This window comes from Pseudorasbora parva, chromosome 23 (assembly GCF_024679245.1).
Source record: "Pseudorasbora parva isolate DD20220531a chromosome 23, ASM2467924v1, whole genome shotgun sequence".
NCBI classification, from domain to species: domain Eukaryota; kingdom Metazoa; phylum Chordata; class Actinopteri; order Cypriniformes; family Gobionidae; genus Pseudorasbora; species Pseudorasbora parva.
In genome coordinates, this window is record NC_090194.1 from 28,525,119 (window position 1) to 28,543,470 (window position 18,352).

Consider the following 18,352-nt stretch of genomic DNA (forward strand, 5'->3'; position numbering starts at 1 on the left):
CCGAGAACCAAGCTGTCCATTTTAATGCATTGAAATAGAACAGATTTTTCCCCCATACATACATTATAAATAATCCTATGCACTGTCATCTGAGGTGCAGAATGTAGATGTTATTAAAATTAAAATGCAGAATACATTGAATTTCCTAATTTGTTACAGCTGGGCAAATTGAAAAACATAGATCACAAACCCAATACAAGTGAGAAAAAAAATAATTATTATTTACACGCCCTCTACTGGCCACTTTTGAAACCCCATCGGTGGGCTGGTCTTGTTGTGGCGTCATTGTGAGCATGCGCACATGGCCAAATTATTTTACACTCCACTGTGAGCGGCGTGTCACATAGTGATGGGAAGTTCGGTTCTTTTCCGCGAACCGGTTCTTTCGGACAGTTCGTTTCAATGATCCGGTTAAAAAAACCGGATCACCGGTTCTTTTACGTCTTTACGTAATGACGTCATTTCTATCATCCCGGCGGATGAATATACATTCAAACATCCATATAAAGTATTTGTAATCAAAACTTAGTATAGTAATAATTATAATTGACATCATCATCATCTTGGAAACATTTTTTCATTTATGTTTAGCAACAGCACTCAATACAGTTCACAAAATCGAACTGAATCGATTTACAACATCTACTTCAAGATATTAGTTTTATTTCTAGAGAGACTGTCACTGTCACTGTCGTGCACACACTGATGTTTTACACGGATTAAATAAACTTACATTGACATAATACTTACACAAATCCTCAGTTCACCCGGGCTCATGTATTATCAGCATCAGCTGTCCCAGTCCGAGAGAAACAGTTCGGTTACGCCGCTCTCACGCATGCTCAGTATCTCAGCTCACCGGTTCTCAGAATCGAACATGTCCGAAAGATCGAATGTGTCCGATAGAAACGGTTCTCGATTCTGTACCAGTGATCCGTTGCAACCGGTCGATCTGACTCGAGAACCGCTGTATCAGTGTGTGTGTGTGTGTGTGTGTTGTGTGTGTGTGTGTGTGTGCTGAGCACAGGGTGCTGAGCTGCGAACTGCTGCTAGCTGAATAGTCTATATCATAGGCTACTGTTTTGATTACATCTATTTTAAAATCTTTATCGACTTAGAAATTAAATAAGATAAAAGCTGTTCCTGAAAATATCATGCATTATTGATAAAACAAATAAATGTTTAATTTGACCGTTTTACAATCTATTGTTTCCAAAACTTTAAAATAATACAGTGACAGCTTTGTTATAATGTTTCCAAACGTGATTAGTTTTAAATACACTTAACCTGCATTTCGTTCCTCTGAACAAATAACACGCATGCGCAGCTCATCGGCTCATCGGTTCTCAGTATCGAACGTGTCCGATAGAAACGGTTTTGATTCTGTACTGCTGATCCGAGGGTCCGACAACCGAACCGGTACGTTCGGTTACACGCGCATGCTCAGTATCAGCTGCTCGTGAGTTCATCAGATCTCTCAGCAAAACATCTCACTTCAGCTAACGATTGGAGTTACAGCATCTACTTCAAGATATTCGTTTTATTTCTAGTTTGAGAGACTGTCACTGATGGCAGAAAGTTAATATCTACAGTATTTGTGGGATCAGCCCTGATTTGAGACGCGAACCGTTTAGAACGATTCAGTTCGATTTGGTGAACTGGTTCGACCGGTTCACTATAAAGATCCGGTTAAAAAGAACGATTCGTTCGCGAACCGGACATCACAGTTGGAAGGTGATTGGAGTGTATTTTCTGTATCAAGACAACAGTCTGACGACAATTGCAATGTGGCGCAAGTTGTTCGCCTCCGTCCCTGCTTTCAGATATGCGAAAGCGCCCTGTCGGAGTTTTAAAAGCAGCAGCAGGAGAGCTGAAAAGGACTTCTTTAAAGGTGAAATGATCCACTTAATGTACATCATGCATGTATACTAGTATGGCAGGCGTTTAACCCTGCAGAGCGAAATGTAATTCATGCCAAGAGTCATGTGTGCCAACAATCTTGTTTTTCTAATCCTACTATGTGAAAGGTTAGCTTCTTAATGTTAATTTGGTCATGTTGGCTCTAATGTTAAACTTCCTCGGAGCGTCACATAATTTAATCAATATTCATGAGCCAAGCCTCGCTCGCAATTCGTTCATTGTCCAACTGCCTCACGTCTACTTACTACCTTTTGCCTTTCAGCAAATCAGTGACGGCGACCGTAACAGTGCGTAATAAATATTCATGAGTCTTACGTTCACTATGGTAGGATTTGTACATTCGCCTTCTGCATAAGTATCGTTCAGACTAATACATAACATTAATGAAAGCATTTTTTTTTCATAATATGCATAGTTAAAAACGGGAAATGAACAAATTCAAATTATTTCAATTATCTTTTACCACATTTAATTTCTAAATAATCCTAGTCAGTTTGGTCGTTTCTCGTTCTAGCATTTTTTAGGTATGAAAGAAAGATAATTACCAAATAAAATAAGATTTGTATTTCTAATTTTACATTTATTAAGTACAAATTTACCAAAAACCAGCATTGCGCTAACGTAAAAGTTCTGCTGCATGATCTGTCAACATTACAGACAGTATGGTTTCTAGAAATTGTAGGAAATTATGTAACCTCTGCTCTGTCTCCAACTAATAAAATAAAATGTGTAGGTTAACATAATGGAACTTGTTGCAGATCTGGAGGCTCAGTTTCGGGCATTTCGTGAGAAAGCGTCCGCGGCGATGCCCGGTAGTGACTGGAGCCCGTTTGAGTTGACCCCTGGCCTGCCTCCTGAGAGGGCTGATGTGGTGATTGTCGGTGGGGGAGTGGTGGGATGGTCCATCGCATACTGGCTGAAGAGGAAGGAGACCGCAAGGGATGGTCTGAGGGTGCTGGTGGTGGAGAAAGACCCTACTGTGAGTTTATATATCTCATTGGTCAACCCCATAGATTTTCTTTCTTTTGTAGCGCTCGTATCAATGTCATGGGGAAACGGAATTAAATTTAATAAAATAAAAAAAATCACATTTAATTCAATTTTGAAATATTCAATCTGGGTGTACACTGCGAAAGGTTTGATGATGAATATCAAAATGAAAGTAACTCGGATAAATATCACTAGTATGGTAACACAAAACTCAGTTCATAAAATGCACACAAGTTTTAAATATATATAATCAATAATTAAAAATTCAGTATTTGATTATGATCTTTTCTAATGCACCATCAATTATTTATACAATGGAACCAAATTAGATTTGCAATGCCACCCAGTTCAAATGAAACTGAATTAAAAAATAATAATCGGCTAGGGAATGGAGTCAGCCTGGGAGCCTTGGAAAAAAGAGAAATCCTGCTTTCCCTTAAACAATCCCATTTACTCTGTGAAAAGCCTCACTCATGTTGAGTTTTTTTCTCTCTTGTGAATTAAACATGCACATTAGTGCTGTCAATCGATTAAACAAAATAAACTAATTATTCACACATTTTCTGTAGTTAATCGTGATTTAAAACATCAGAGTTTTTAATATTTTTATATTGTAAATTCCGCAGTTAAAGACGGTATTTAAATATTTGTTGTAAATGGCATCTTTTTATGAATGAGTACTAAAACTGCCACTGATGTCTCTTAGAATTTATATATATATATATATTTAAACATTAATGATAGACATTCAACATTACAGTACTATTGAAGCTATATCGATTTCAACGTTTATTAGGCTTTAAAAAAATACTTTTAATGCATCTCATTTTCTCACAACTCTTTAAGTTTATTTAAGACTTTATTTAACTAATTTAAGACTGCTAATATAAGGATACACGATAAAACAGGCATTTTGGCATGTTATTGTTTATTCAAGTGCGAACGAGAACTCTATTTTGCCGCATGTCTTTCTGTGTGTCGTGCGTGTGTCTTGAGTTGAGAGTCGTGTGTGTCAGGACATTCACAAACAGCACATTCTCTTTTGTCTTGTCGGGCTTAAAGGGGTCATGAACTTTTTTTTATACTGTTGTCTGAGGTCAACTAATGACGTCTGTGTGGCTTTTACACTCAAAAACATCATAACTAATAAGTAATAGGCTATTTTCTACACTGGTTTTGAGGCTCTGGGTTTTGATGGGCGTGCTGGAGACTTGGAAGTAAACGCCCACGGCTAGGAATGGAGAAGATTTTTAATGAGCATATTTAATGAGCTTCTGTTCCCCTGTCAGTTCACGTGTGGATTTTTTTAAAGGTGGCAACCGGAATGATTCGCTCACAGGGCTCGCAAAACGTTTTTATCAAACAAACACAGTGATGTATCTCTCATCCACCCATGATTGATTGGAATATTATTTTTGTATTACTTGGCTCGCCGATCGGAGGATATAAGCGTGAAACGCATACACTATGCGAGAGTGAGCTGGATCTTCACAAAATAAAGTTTGTTGTCACCCATAGGTTTCTGATGAGCATTTTTAAAGCCTAAAGTTTAAAGCCATCTTGGCAGCACATCACCACGAGTCACTCCCAGATAAGCGAAAATGGGCAAAGAGGCGGGACCTGGGTGGAGCTGAGGTGACATAACTAACGGACAAACGGCAATCCACCTGTCACTCAAGTGGCCTCACAGTTTTCATGAAGAGCAAAATTTTCTAAAAAGACCAAAACAACTTTTTGTGTCAGGCTGTAAACATTTTTTTTTTTGCTGCTGTAAAGTTGAGCATTTTAACATGGGGGAGATACAAATTTGACTCCCTTTTGGAGCCTTTCTCTAGCGGTCAGTTAATAAATTGCAGTTTAAGACACTTCCGTATTGGCTTCAAAAGAGACTTTGGGGGGTTGCCGCTTGGGATACACAGCCACGTTGCTGTGAGCATGTAAGATTTGGCGCTGCAAATAGACAGATGTAAATCTCGTATAATATCTAGATGGGAGGAGCTTGCTGGAGGTGGAGGGTTTCAGAGGAACTCTGATAATGTCCTGCAGGACTAGCCTACAGAAAACACTGAATCTCATTGGCTGCAGGATCAACAGAGCCAATCAGCTTGTCATGCAGTGATGATATGATTGCTTGCAGATTGCATGTAAAGGACATAAAGGTTGTGCCCTCTAGTTCTATATATTTATATGACTTTTTTTTGTTCACTTTACAATTTGAATACGAATATATCAAAAGTCATTGCAGTCTTTCTGTTCCTCTTTCTGCAGTATTCTCAGGCGTCGACTGTGCTGTCATGTGGTGGAATTCGGCAGCAGTTCTCCCTGAAAGAAAACATCCAGCTGTCAATGACTTCGGCTGATTTCTTGAAGAACATTAATGTAAAAACCTTTCACATTGCACTGTCAAGCTTCCTGAAACATTATTCTTGTTAAAAATGCACTGTAACATAAATTGTTACATAAAGTCTAGGTATTAGTATTTCTGGAAACTTTAAAGGAAGACTCCACTTTTTTTTATTTTATATAAAGGCTCATTTTCCAACTCCCCTAGAGTTAAACAATTGTCTGGCTATCACCAGACCAAGCTCAATTTAAGATTGAACATTGGTCTGGGGAGTCTGCTCTGTATTTTCTACTGCACAAGAGGCGTGATCAACGAGCATAATTCAAATGATTTTGTACACAATAGGATAGTCCTTCAGGGCAAAAGCACGGCAGGTGGATAAGTCAGTCTGTGATTGGTTCCCGCAAAAGTGTTACAGAAGCAGTAGTAATGTACAGGTTTCCAGACAGAGGTGCCAGGCGAAATCAAATCGCCGGAAGATCAGTCTGGTTAAACAGTTGAGTTTTACCATTTTTGAATCCATATAGCCGATCTCTGGATTACACCGTTAGCATCTCGCTCAAAAATGACCAAAGAGTTTTGATATTCTTCCTATTTATTATTTGACTCCTTTGTAGTTACATTGTGTACCAAGACTGATGAAAAATGAAAGGTTGTGATTTTCTAGACAGATATGGCTAGGAACTATATTCTTATTCCTGCATAATAATCAAGGAAATTTGCTGGTGCACCATGTGGCTCAATGACATTACGCAGCCCCTGAAAATTGGCTAACTTCCGTCAACATAACCAACAAATGGGATTGAGTGCAATACAAATGGCTGTCCCATGATTTAGTCTTAGTGCCGGTCACATTGGAAGTTACCTAGCTGGGGACTATTTCCAGGCGCTGCGTAATATTATTACAGCAGTACAGATCCTTGATTTTTACGCAGGAATGTGAGTATGGTTCCTAGCCATATCTGTCTAGAAAATCACAGCTTTTCATTTTTTGTTGGTCTTATGCTGCCTTCACTTACTCTCGCAATTATCGTAAATACGAGGTAAAAGTGCACATGAACGCCCTCACATTTTGAAACTTGAATGCAATGATCTCATAATCATGACTTCAGAAGTCGGAATTATGAAATTTCCGATAGCACGTGAAGGCAGCATTAATCCACAATGTCTTGTCACAATCTTTGGTCATTTTTTGTGTGAAATGCTAACAGATTCAATGATCTATGCTAAGCGATGCTAAAATTGCTAGCGCCAGACCCGGAGATCGGCTGAATGGATTCGGGAACTGTCAAACTCTACTCTAGGGGAGTTGGAAAATGAGCCTATTTTCAAAAAAAGTGGAGTGTTCCTTTAAATAAATATTTAGCTGTGAATGTTTCTAAGTGTTCAGCAGGATCATTTGTGTTATTTAGAGTTTGAGAACACTGTTTGTAACTTTGTCTTTCTGCTCTGCTGAAATGCCACAGAATCATCTCTGGGTGGTAAATGAAGACCCCGTTGATCTGCAGTTTAATCATTCAGGATATCTCTTTCTCGCCAGTGAAAAATTCGCTCATATTATGGAGGAAAACTACCGCACTCAAAGGTGACAGGACACAATTTATTAGGTGTATAGGTGTAGATGTATCGAAATCACTTTGTGTTAACTCAACCTTCCCTGTCAGCTGATAAACGGAGACTCGTGATACAAAGCTAAAGATTGATGGAGCATGTTTATGATTTCATTCGTAGATGCGCTGGTGCGAAGGTCGCCCTCCTGTCACCATCTCAGCTGAAGGAGCGATTCCCCTGGTTGAACACGGAGGGCGTCGCTCTGGCTTCTCTTGGTTGGTGAATGTTTTCCTAATCTTTGATACATCTCACATTTGAGAATCATTACTGAGTAATGTATTCATTCCTCTCCAGGACTAGAGAACGAGGGCTGGTTTGATCCCTGGTCCCTCCTTAACGCCCTCAGACGCAAGGCCGTGTCTATGGGAGTCTATCAGTGCTTCGGAGAGGTCACAGGTCAGGATTTTGTCAACGTATTGCCATGTTACAATCAAAAGGAAGCTTGTAGTGATTCTTCTGAATGTGATTTTTAGGTTTTAGATGCTCGTCAAGTGTTGCAGAAATCACAGATGGAGACTTTGTTGATGTCAGAAGGATAAAATATGTCAATGTAAGTTTTTATGCTGCATCTCAGAACATGGCAGCCATATAACAAACTCTTTTTATCATTTTGAAATAGTTGCATTAACAGCATTGCTGATAGAAGTGGTGTGTTTAGGTGCAGATGCCCAACAGTCTGGAGTATCAGCCCGTGGAGAGTGCTGTTGTGGTAAATGCGGCAGGTGCAAACTCAGGGAAGATCGCCGCCATGCTGGGCATCGGATTAGGCCCCAAAGAATCCATGTCTGGTGTTCAGTTTCCTGTGGAGCCTAGAAAGAGGTCAAGACTCATTAATGTTCACACTTTTGAATTTTTCTTATGAAATGTTTTTGTATGGTAATTTGCAATGGTTTCTTACCTACTTGGATGAGCAGTGGCATACACACATAAAAATGTAGTATATTATTATTAAAAAATGAATAATAATTAATTAAATATCATTAGTAGTTAATAAACAAATATTTAATTGTTATTTAATTGAGCAGTGCTAAATATTCTAAAATAACTTAATTAAAATGAATAATAATTAATTAAATATCATTAGCAGTTAATAAACAAATATTTAATTGTTATTTAATTGAGCAGTGCTAAATATTCTAAAATAACTTATTTAAAATGAATAATTAATAATTAAATAAACTGAATGAGCAATGATAAATATTCTAAAATAACTGTTGAATTTATATTTGATTATATTAATAATAATGTTAATATACAATACAGTCCGTGAACACTTATGACGCGCCGCGCTCCTCTTTATTCCTATGAGTGACATCAAGTGACTTAAACGCTTCAGCACAGCATTCCGGGAAGGCAGCGCTGCATTTGAACCGATTTGAACGCAGAAATGACGGGAAGCTTCACAACATCGCTTCAGTCGCATCGCAAAGTGGATTTCCACAGTCACTGCTGTCAGGACTTCACCAAATCATACCAAAGAAGTGTGTTTTTGACGGAGAGGTCCCAGCGATAAAGGTTCGGTCCTGCTTTGGAAGCAGCCGGTGAGTAAAACTGCTTCAAATGTCTGTGCTGTTGGCTATCGTCGCGTGAGTAAACATCAGTAAACGACACGATCGCGTGCTTCGTCATTCAGATGCGCTAACGTTTACTCCATTGTTGTTCTATGTATAACGTTACACTAGTCTGACGTGCAAAACCGTTTTGCTTGCTACTGCTAAGGTTTAGTCGCATACAATAGTCCATAAACCGAATCATGTCCTCATAAACTGCGAGGAAAGACACACAAATGTTGACAGGCCACTAAATACAGTACATACCACAGAGACGGACGTCCTGCTGCTGCTGTTACTGCTGTTCAATTTATTTCAGCCTCCGAATTGGATTCTAGATCGATAGTCATGGGTTTCTCCACGCTTGAGGACGTCACCGCTTTGTGCGCGATTCTTTAGCTCCGCCCACACGATACGCCTCCAGGCGCTCGTTTTTTTCCGGAAAGACTCGGTACAGCCCATATTTCTTTTATAAATATAATAAAACTAAAGACTTTTCGGAGATATGAAGGATGCAATACTACTCTATAGGTACTCAAGATTGACATGAGATTGACTGAAACTGAGTGTTTCACCCCCCCTTTAATAAGTATAGTTTAATTGATATATTACTTTATTAAAGACTTAAAGATTTGTATCTCTCACAGGTTTGTTTATGTGGTGCATTGCCCTGATGGACCCGGGTTGGATACTCCGTTTCTGATCGACTATTCAGGGGTTTACTGCAGGCGAGAGGGACTGGGAGGAAATTACATCACGGGAATGTCACCAGAGGAGGTATAGGCATGCTTTCATCTGATCTCAAAAGTGTTAGTTTCACAGTCTGCATGCATTTGTTCAGTCATTCCTGGATTATTTCTACCTTTTTCAGACAGAAGAACCAGACAACAGTAACCTTGATGTGGACCACGAGTTTTTCCAAGAGAAGGTCTGGCATCGTCTGGCGCATCGTATTCCTGCATTTGAACAACTAAAGGTGAAATTCATAATATAGATTTGTTATTCATGTTATCCACTGCATGAAGGGAACTTTTTTTAGCCTTCTTTATTGTCTTGGGACTATTTGGGAGCAGTTTCTGATGCTTGTTAGATGGTAAAGTGGCTTAGAACTGTTTGTCTGTGCTTACTAGAAAGTGTAACAGTTTTTTTCCCAAATTATGCACTTCATCTTTGTCAGGTTTCAAGCGCGTGGGCTGGATTTTACGACTACAACACCTTTGACCAGAATGGCATTATAGGACTGCACCCTCTAGTGCCCAACATGTACTTTGCCACGGGGTTCAGCGGTCACGGGCTACAGCAGTCTCCTGCGGTAGGACTCGCAGTGGCTGAGCTTATTCTGGACGGGGGCTTTAAAACCATCGACCTCAGTGCTTTTGACCTTAAACGGATCTTCCTGCAGGAGCCCATACTGGAGAGCAACATTGTGTGAAGAGCACAAAAACACAGGGTATGTGTCCTCAGGATGGAGCCACTTAACATGAGCGTTGCAATAAGCACATCGGGGTTCGGACAGAACTGTCACTGGATCAATGGAAAGAGTTCAGTTTGGAAAAAAAACTTTGTAAGAACTCAGATTATAAGGACATTAAAGAGGAGAGTGATCAAGGCTGCTGTGGTTTCAACCAAACATACTGTTAGGGAAATATTTAAAATGACTTGGTGGAGGTGGAGATCAGAGATCATGCAAATATATGATATAGATCATGATATATCATATTTTTTATTCGCACAGTTTCATGAATGATTTCCCAAAAAATCATAAACTTTAAAAGTTTGTCCTTTAATGTAAATCAGCCCTCATGGACTGAATTTTATAAATGTGTACATCTTTAAATGTCTGTTAATATGGATGTGAATATTGTGCAAAAAGGCTGAACAATGTGCTTTTATTGTAGCATACCCTGGACCACAAAACCAGCCATAAGGGTCATTTTTTAATTTATAATGTGAAAGCTGAAATAAGCTTTCCATTGATGTATGCTTTGTTAGGATAGGACACTATTTGGTCAACTATTATGTTGAAAATCTGGAATCTGAGGGTGCAAAAAAAAATCAAAATATAGTGAAAATGGCCTTTAAAGTTGTCCAAATGAAGTCCTTAGCAACACATATTACTACTAATGCATTTTTAAAATATATTTATGGTAGGAAATTTACTAAATGTTTTCATGGAACATGATCTTTACTTAATATCCTAGTGATTTTTAGTACAAAATAAATGAATTGACCCATACAATGTATTGTTGGCTATTGCCAAAAATATCCTCATGTGACTTATGACTGCTTTTGTGGTCCAGGGTCACACACTACTGGTCAAAAGTGTTTTTGAAAGAAGACTCTTCTGCTCATCAAGCCTACATTTTTTGGAGCAAAAAATACAGCAAACATTTTAAATAACTTTTTTTCCAAGTTGAAAATATCAATTCTTTAAAAAAGAATTGTGATTCAAAGCTAAATTGTCAGCATCCAGCCCTTAGTGTCACATGATCCTTCAGACATCATGCTAATATGCCAATTTGCTGCTCAAGAAACATTTATTATTATTATTATATCAACGTTAAAAACAGTTGTGTACAATATTTTTTTCAGGATTATTTAATGAATAGAAGGTTCAAAAGAACAGCATTTATCTGAAATAAAGCTTTTGCAACATTATAAATGTCTTTACTGTCAATTTAATGCATTCAATACAGTAAAAATAGTAAGTTTGTGAAATATTACCATTTGAAATAACTTTGTTTTAATATATTTTAATATGTAATTTATTCCTGTGATTCAAAGCTGAATTTCCAGCATTATTACTCCAGTCTTCAGTGTCACACTTAAATGCTTTATATATATATATATATATATATATATATATATATATATATATATATATATATATTAAATTGATCAAAAGAGACAGTGAAGACATTTATATTGTTACATTGATAAAAATTAGAACCATTATTAATAATTGAGCACCGGTAATAATTGATGATCATAAAGCTCAAAATCAGAAATGTTTTCAAACTTTTGATTGGCACTGTACACACACACACACACACACACACACACACACACACACACACACACACACACACACACACACACACACACACACACACACACACACACACACACACACACACACACACACACACACACACACACACACACACACACTTTAAGGTTAACCAGAAAATTTAATTGGCAAACATTCGCTATTTGTATTTAAAGTGGTTTTAAAAGTGGTAAAGCACATTTAAAGCATGCAAACATTAACAGTTTCTTAAGTGTAAAACCATGACAGCTAACCTCAAATAGAAAACTGTACTTTATCTTAAACACATATGTATCAAAGTTAGTTAAAGTATAAACCATAATTGACCCATAAAGGAACACAGTATAACAATATTCAGGATTAGAGAGCCCAGCTTTATCTCTTTGCCTTCTTCTCAAGCATGTCCATGATAGATGGCGCTTTTCGTTTTACACCTGGACAGAGAAAACAAGAATCAAACACAGAATCAAAGTGTCTATTTGAGTCAAGAAACTTGGCAGAAGATAATATATTTTTATACTTGTATATGAGAATAATACTAATATTTTAGGTCTAAATAATTACCTTTAGTGACGGTTTCGTCCGCTGGAGAGCGCTTGGCATATGCTGCTTTCATTCTTTGAATATTCTTTTTATGGATAACTTCATGCTCCACAATAGGGCGAGGGTAATCTTTTCCCACGATGCACCCTGCTCTGTCCTGAATGCTCCGAGGAGCTTTCCAGGGTTCATATATGTACTCGGCAGGGAATTTCTTCAGCACCGGAAGGTATTTCCTGGAAGACATGTGAGTAGAGTTTAGTTAGCATTTAGTAATCAGTTTTTTCACAGATAACCAGAACGGAATATAAAGAAGAAACTAACTTGATGTAATCCCCAGACTTGTCGGTTTTCTTTCCAAAGGCGATGGGAGAGTAAACCCTGAAGTACTGATGGAAGAAAGCGCTGGCGGAGAGCCACTGCCAGTTTCCTGCATTTAACGACCAATCAGCATCCAGCAGCAACTCCTCAAACACCTTCAGATGAGAATGAGCAGAAACACAGCAGGTTAATGATTATATCTCTATTTTTCTATAACATGGCTGGTCATGGGCACAACACAAACCTTTTGGCCCTCCTCCCAGCTTATCCACAGGTCTCCTCTGGTCAGGAAACAGGCGACCGCATGACGGGCCAGATGATGGATCCAGCCCTCCTGACGCAACTGCGTCATAATGGCATCAATGAACGGGAAACCGGTCCGAGCCTAAAATCACAAATGATTGCGCCGTGTTTGTTAACTTCTTCGACGGAAGTAATGGCATTGGGAATACTGGATGTGATTCGTCTGATATGATGTAAAAAAAAAAAAAAAAAACATAAATGGTTCCTTGCAGAAACCAATCGTTTTGTATCTTAAGAGATCAATGTGTCTCCACGAGCCACTGGGTTTAAAGGGGTGATGAATTAAGAAATCAACTTTTCCTTGAGCTTTTGGTCATGATAATATAAGATTGTCCTGTAAGTTTCAGAGCTGAAAACGCCCTTGTTAGTCAAAGAGTTTTTATAGACACCAGGCCCAGAAAACGATCGTGAGCTTCATCCGCACGTCATAGCGCTACAAAACAACGCCTCTACTGAACGTGTAACTTAGTAGCCCCGCCAACCGACTCATGGAGCTGATCACTAGCCAGCAGCAATAAACATGTGGAAGAAGATAGCAAGATATTGTGGAAGAACACAGTCGCTGCATAAGCTTCCTTCGGATCATTATATTAGGAATGTGTGATACTTCATTTATTTATAATTAAGTTTTAGCTCACATGGGGACGAACGTTTGTGTGTTCGCTTCATTTCACTGCGGAATCATTTTTAAACAACTCTCAAGTGCTGGATTTGCAAACACAATGTTGTACCTTCTATATTGGATCCGACAGGAATGGTGCAACAAACTTATGTGAGTAAAACATAATTTTTATATTTAATAGTACTAGTCCCGGGGCTGTACCAGACCAAAACGTACGCCCGTCGGCAGAAATGTGCGGGCCATGTAATACAGTCGCCGGTGGCTGAGAAATAAATCATTGTGTTTGTTTGATAAAGACGTTTACGAGCCCTGTGAGCGATAGAATCATTGCAGTTGCTGCTTTCAAAATAATCTCTCCCTCATGTGAACGGAACTGACAGGGGCTAGATGTGACAGCGGAGCTGAAGCTCATTAAATATGCAGATCTCCAATCCTAGCCGTGGGCGTTTACTTCCAAGTCTCCAGTGCGTCACGCCCATCAAAACCCAGCGTTCAGGAGAGAGCCTCAAAACCAGTGTAGAAAATAGCCTATTACTTATTAGTTATGATGTTTTTGAATCTAAAACCACACAAACGTCATTAGTTGACCTCAGACAACAGTATAAAAAAAAGAAAAGCCAGTTCATGACACCTTTAATATGGATTCGTATGTCTATTTGTTTTTTACTCTCATATTGGCTCAAATAGAAAACACCCCATTTACATGCATTTATACGAGCAACGGTTGGAGTTAACTTTATTTGTGTTCTACTGAAGAAACAAACACACCTACATCTTGGATGCCCTGGGGGTAAGCAGATAAACATTACATTTTCATTTTTGGGTGAACTATACCTTTAATACCCTTGTAGATTCCGGTTCTTAACCTTTAGCTTTAGGCTTTCCTGTAGCTCAACCGGTAGAGCGTGGCGCAAGCAATGCTAAGGTCATGGGTTCGATTCCCAGGGAAAGCAAGAACTGACAATAATGTAAAAATGTGTACATTGAATGCAATGTAAGTCGCTTTGGATAAAAGCGTCTGCCAAATGCATAAATGTAAATGTAAACCTACTTCTCTTTTGGTATCTTCATTTTAAAGGCCCTATATGGTTCAATCCCAGAGATATGGAGATCCTAATGCGGCTTCATGAGTAAATTGGTAAATTGTACACATTTTAGTGGTCGAAAACCAAATGTGGGTCACTTTGCATACACCTGATACTTTTATCTTTAAAGGAAGCGAATATCTGAACAAATAATGTAGAAACTAGAAATGTATCGTTTTTTTTCTATCAACATAATTGCATAGAATATACCTGTCTGAGTGCCATAAATATTCTGTACCATTCACCATGAAGCAATAAAATAATGATGCTGCCATCTTTAGTTGTTTTAACCCACTCTAATTTGACTCCAAACAAAACAGTGAATTACTCCGTAAATATGCATTCATGACATTTAAAGGAACTGTATGTAAGAAATGGCTTTTTATTCATCATAAAATGGCCCTGATATGTCACTAGACATTAAGAAATCATGTTAATTTCAAATACTTCTATCACTGACAACAGTAGTCTGGCCAGGATATTGTCATTTAAAAGTTGTTGTTGCAGCCCTCAACTGATGTTGATGTTGACATGTTGTGTTTTGGCCTGAAGCTCCACCCTCCACCTATCTACCAATCACAAAGTCAGTAGTGTTTCGGCGTCTGGGTTGCCAGATCTGCTCTAGTTACCACAGCTGCACCTACAAACGTTCCTGCTGGATCCTGCAGCCTATCTGGCAACCTCGAGTCAGGGGGGAGGGGGAGAGGGGATACACCGCTCTACAGTCATTTGACAGTTTTGGCCACAATCTTACATAAACTTCCATTAATATTTTGCCTTTCTTTATCATTTATGCATTTCTTCCACCATAAAAAAAGAGATTAAAATGTTTTTGTTTTTTAGCCGGGGACCTCTGAGTTGAGTTGACACGGAATGACCCCATTACATTTTACAATACATACTGTACATTTTAATACATTCAAAAAAAGCACAAAACCTTTACCTCCCTCCATGCAGCGAGGTGCTCAGGATTGTTTTCCCAGTCCACCTGCACACAGTTAGGGTTGCCTTCCATTCGATTGAAGTTTGGGATCCCGACGGCAGCCGTGTAGAAAAATTCTCTCCACAGCAGCTGGCCATGCAGGGAAACTGGTGGTTCAGAGTGCTTCTTCTGCAAGACACACCACACGTTCAGCCCCAGCAGGATCTTTAAATGTTAAACAAATGCTAGCGGCTCATGCGCAAGACATCTGGCGTACCCCTCTATACACGTCTGCGAGCCTCCACCAGAAGGTACGTGCAGACAAGCAGCCGAATCGGACATAGGGGCTCAGGACGGTGGTGCTGGGGATCAAGGTATTGGGGGACGTCTGTGGTTTTTCAAACTTGCACACCCACCCCTGCAAAAAGACAAAAAAAAAAAACATTTGATGAGATTATATTATTATTGATATTTTGAGTGGATTATTTAGCTTGATTTAAGCTACTAATGCTTAAGATTTAATTGTATTGATTGAAAATATTTGTATAAAATATGGTTGGTGGTTATGGCATATGGTTAGTGTTATATTATACTTACTTATCGGAAACCTATGGGTGACGTCACGGACGCTACGTCCATATTTTTTTACAGTCTATGAGTACGACTCAAAAAGCACCCGATTTCGATTGCAGAAATATATATATATATATATATATATATATATATATATATATATACACGTTATTAAAATGTCGGGGCTTGTACCGTTCTCTGCATGTGCTCATCCAGTCTGCGCAGAGCTTCCTGTTCACCCCCCGGGAACAGATCTGGTCCTAAGGATGATGTATCCAATCTGAGATCTTCAAGAGTTGGAATCCCAAACTCCTCTTCGTGGTCCTTAGAACATGGAGTGGACACACCTTCCAGCGAAAGAGGCATTACGGAGGAGAAAAAAACCCAGCAACAATCTATTCTCATTTGCTATGATGATCAGGGCGGATACCTTTCATGTCCTCTTTGGTTGGAGCAGGAACAGGTTTTTTAGGGAGTCCGATGGCTTTCACCACGCTCTGGAAGCGAACGTAAGTCAGGGGAGTCTTGCTGTTATTCTCATCAATAATTCTGTTTGAAAAGGCACGTGAGTGTTTTCTCTGCAAATTTTTTTTTAAGATATGATTTGCAAATTATGATGCACTACCTACCTGTCAATGTTGTAAAGAGTGTGAGAAATCTTTGGAATAACTTCCACGCCATGTTCCTTGGCCAACTCCATGACTTCCTTGTCTCTGCTCTGACTGTACGGCTCTGTATCAACCTCAAAAGTCAACCGAGTGATCTTCCATTTGTCAAAGAGCTTTGGAAGGACCTCTGTGGGCTTCCCACTAACAACAAAGAGCCTAGAGGTACAAGAAATACATAAAACATGCTTGAAAAACACATTTGCCCACATTTGACCTTTAGCTTAGATCTCCACCCCAGAGCTCAGTTTGTATTTATAACGCTATTTTGTTCCCTCCCTACCTGGAGTTGAGTTTCTTCAGACTGGAGTCCAGGTCTCTGAGAGCTTCCATCAGAAATCTCCATCGATTAATCCCGATGTGAGTGTTACTGGAGTACCAGGGGTCCAGCAGGAACAGGGGGTAGATGTGTCTGCAGTCTTTCAGGGCGGCGATCAGTGCAGGGTTATCATGCAAACGCAGTCCTTTGCGGAACCAGTGAATGGAGTTCTGGCTCATGGTCACTCGCGGAATGCGCAGACCTCCACACCGGTAGTCAAAAGTACACTGGAAAAACTGGTATAAATAGTACTTTTACACAAAAGTCAAACTACACAAAATGTTGGTTTTAAATGAATTTAAATAGTAATCATAATAATATTAATAATTTCTATTTCATATTTTTGCTTGCTATTTTGTTCATGTATTTGTTTTGCTTGTTTTGTTTTAAATTAAACAGTTTAAATGAAACTTGTATATAAAAAAAATCATATTTTTTTAATCGTTTCAAATCCACGTCTACTTATCAATGCCTTTCATTTCGGCCTCTCGCTTTTAAAAGTTTTTTTTTTTGTCTTAACTGCCAATTTCTATTGAAAACATAATTCACTTAAATTTAATTTTCATCTGTGTATTAGTATTGATAATGGCATTTCATCAGTTGAATATTCAGATCTGCAACACAAGTTGTATTTCTTAACTAATTTAAACAAAAAAAAATAACACTTTCTGTAACAAATGTAGCTATTGATCAATCTTAGTTAATGCATTAAATAATGAGACCTTATCGTAATGTGTTACTACCTGTTTAATCTGTTTGAAATTTTAACTTTTATATATTTTGGGTGCATTGTGTTATTGTATTTAAACATTCAGAGTTATTTTTGTTATTACAAAAAGAGTTCTTAAACCTGTTATACTATGACCACTTTTTTACTACTTATTTCAATATCGTGATAATACCGTATACCGTGATAAAGCTTCAGCAATTAATCGCAACATGAAACATTGATGCCTAGCATACATTTTTAAATACATATCGTTTCAAAGTAATGATATAAATATAAATCTAATTTAGTCCTGTGGTGTGAAAGCTGATTTTTCAGCATCATTACTCCAGTGTTACATGATCCTCCAGAAATCAATATGCTGCTTTGCAGCTCAACAAACATTTCTTCTTAAAAGACTGATATCTTATTAGAAATTACAGATACATTAACGAATTTCTGACTCTAATGCGCCTTATTTCGTTGACATTATTATTAGTATTACTAATACTACGACTATTGTAGTATTTTTATGCAATTAATCTGATTCAAATCTTTGCCAGTACACAGAGTGTATTCCTATTTTACAATATGCATTAAAGCCTCTGCAATTAAATCCAAGCACACACTCTTGAGTCAATGGCGCAGTATAACTAAACACAATAATATATTAAAAAAACATCAATACTTACGAGTTTTCGGGTTACGTGAGGTCTCCTCTCGGCGTTTTGTAACAACTTTCCCTACGTTACAAAATATGAGGAATTCAGCAGCATGTGTCTCACAAGAACAGCCAATCAGAGACTGTTTACATGCCAAGGCACATACATGC

The 18,352-nt window shown here is 38.4% G+C and overlaps 2 protein-coding genes across 2 annotated transcripts; one reads left to right on the forward strand and one right to left on the reverse strand.

Moving 5' to 3' along the window:
- Positions 1-287: 287 nt before the first annotated feature.
- Positions 288-11,244, forward strand: foxred1 (FAD-dependent oxidoreductase domain containing 1). Its single transcript, XM_067432821.1, has 12 exons — positions 288-339; positions 1,722-1,891; positions 2,679-2,899; positions 5,179-5,289; positions 6,721-6,839; positions 6,986-7,080; positions 7,160-7,261; positions 7,339-7,415; positions 7,524-7,684; positions 9,063-9,192; positions 9,287-9,391; positions 9,593-11,244. The coding sequence occupies exons 2-12, from the start codon at positions 1,786-1,788 to the stop codon at positions 9,845-9,847; spliced, it is 1,482 nt and encodes a 493-aa protein (XP_067288922.1). The 5' UTR covers positions 288-339; positions 1,722-1,785; the 3' UTR covers positions 9,848-11,244.
- A 275-nt stretch (positions 11,245-11,519) lies between these two features.
- Positions 11,520-18,326, reverse strand: cry5 (cryptochrome circadian regulator 5). Its single transcript, XM_067432996.1, has 11 exons — positions 18,213-18,326; positions 16,779-17,050; positions 16,460-16,654; positions 16,261-16,379; positions 16,023-16,177; positions 15,535-15,675; positions 15,279-15,446; positions 12,570-12,710; positions 12,329-12,480; positions 12,029-12,240; positions 11,520-11,898 (listed from the first exon to the last, which is right to left on the reverse strand). Exons 2-11 carry the CDS (start codon positions 16,991-16,993, stop codon positions 11,840-11,842), a joined length of 1,557 nt encoding a protein of 518 aa, XP_067289097.1. The 5' UTR covers positions 16,994-17,050; positions 18,213-18,326; the 3' UTR covers positions 11,520-11,839.
- Between the last annotated feature and the right edge of the window lie 26 nt (positions 18,327-18,352).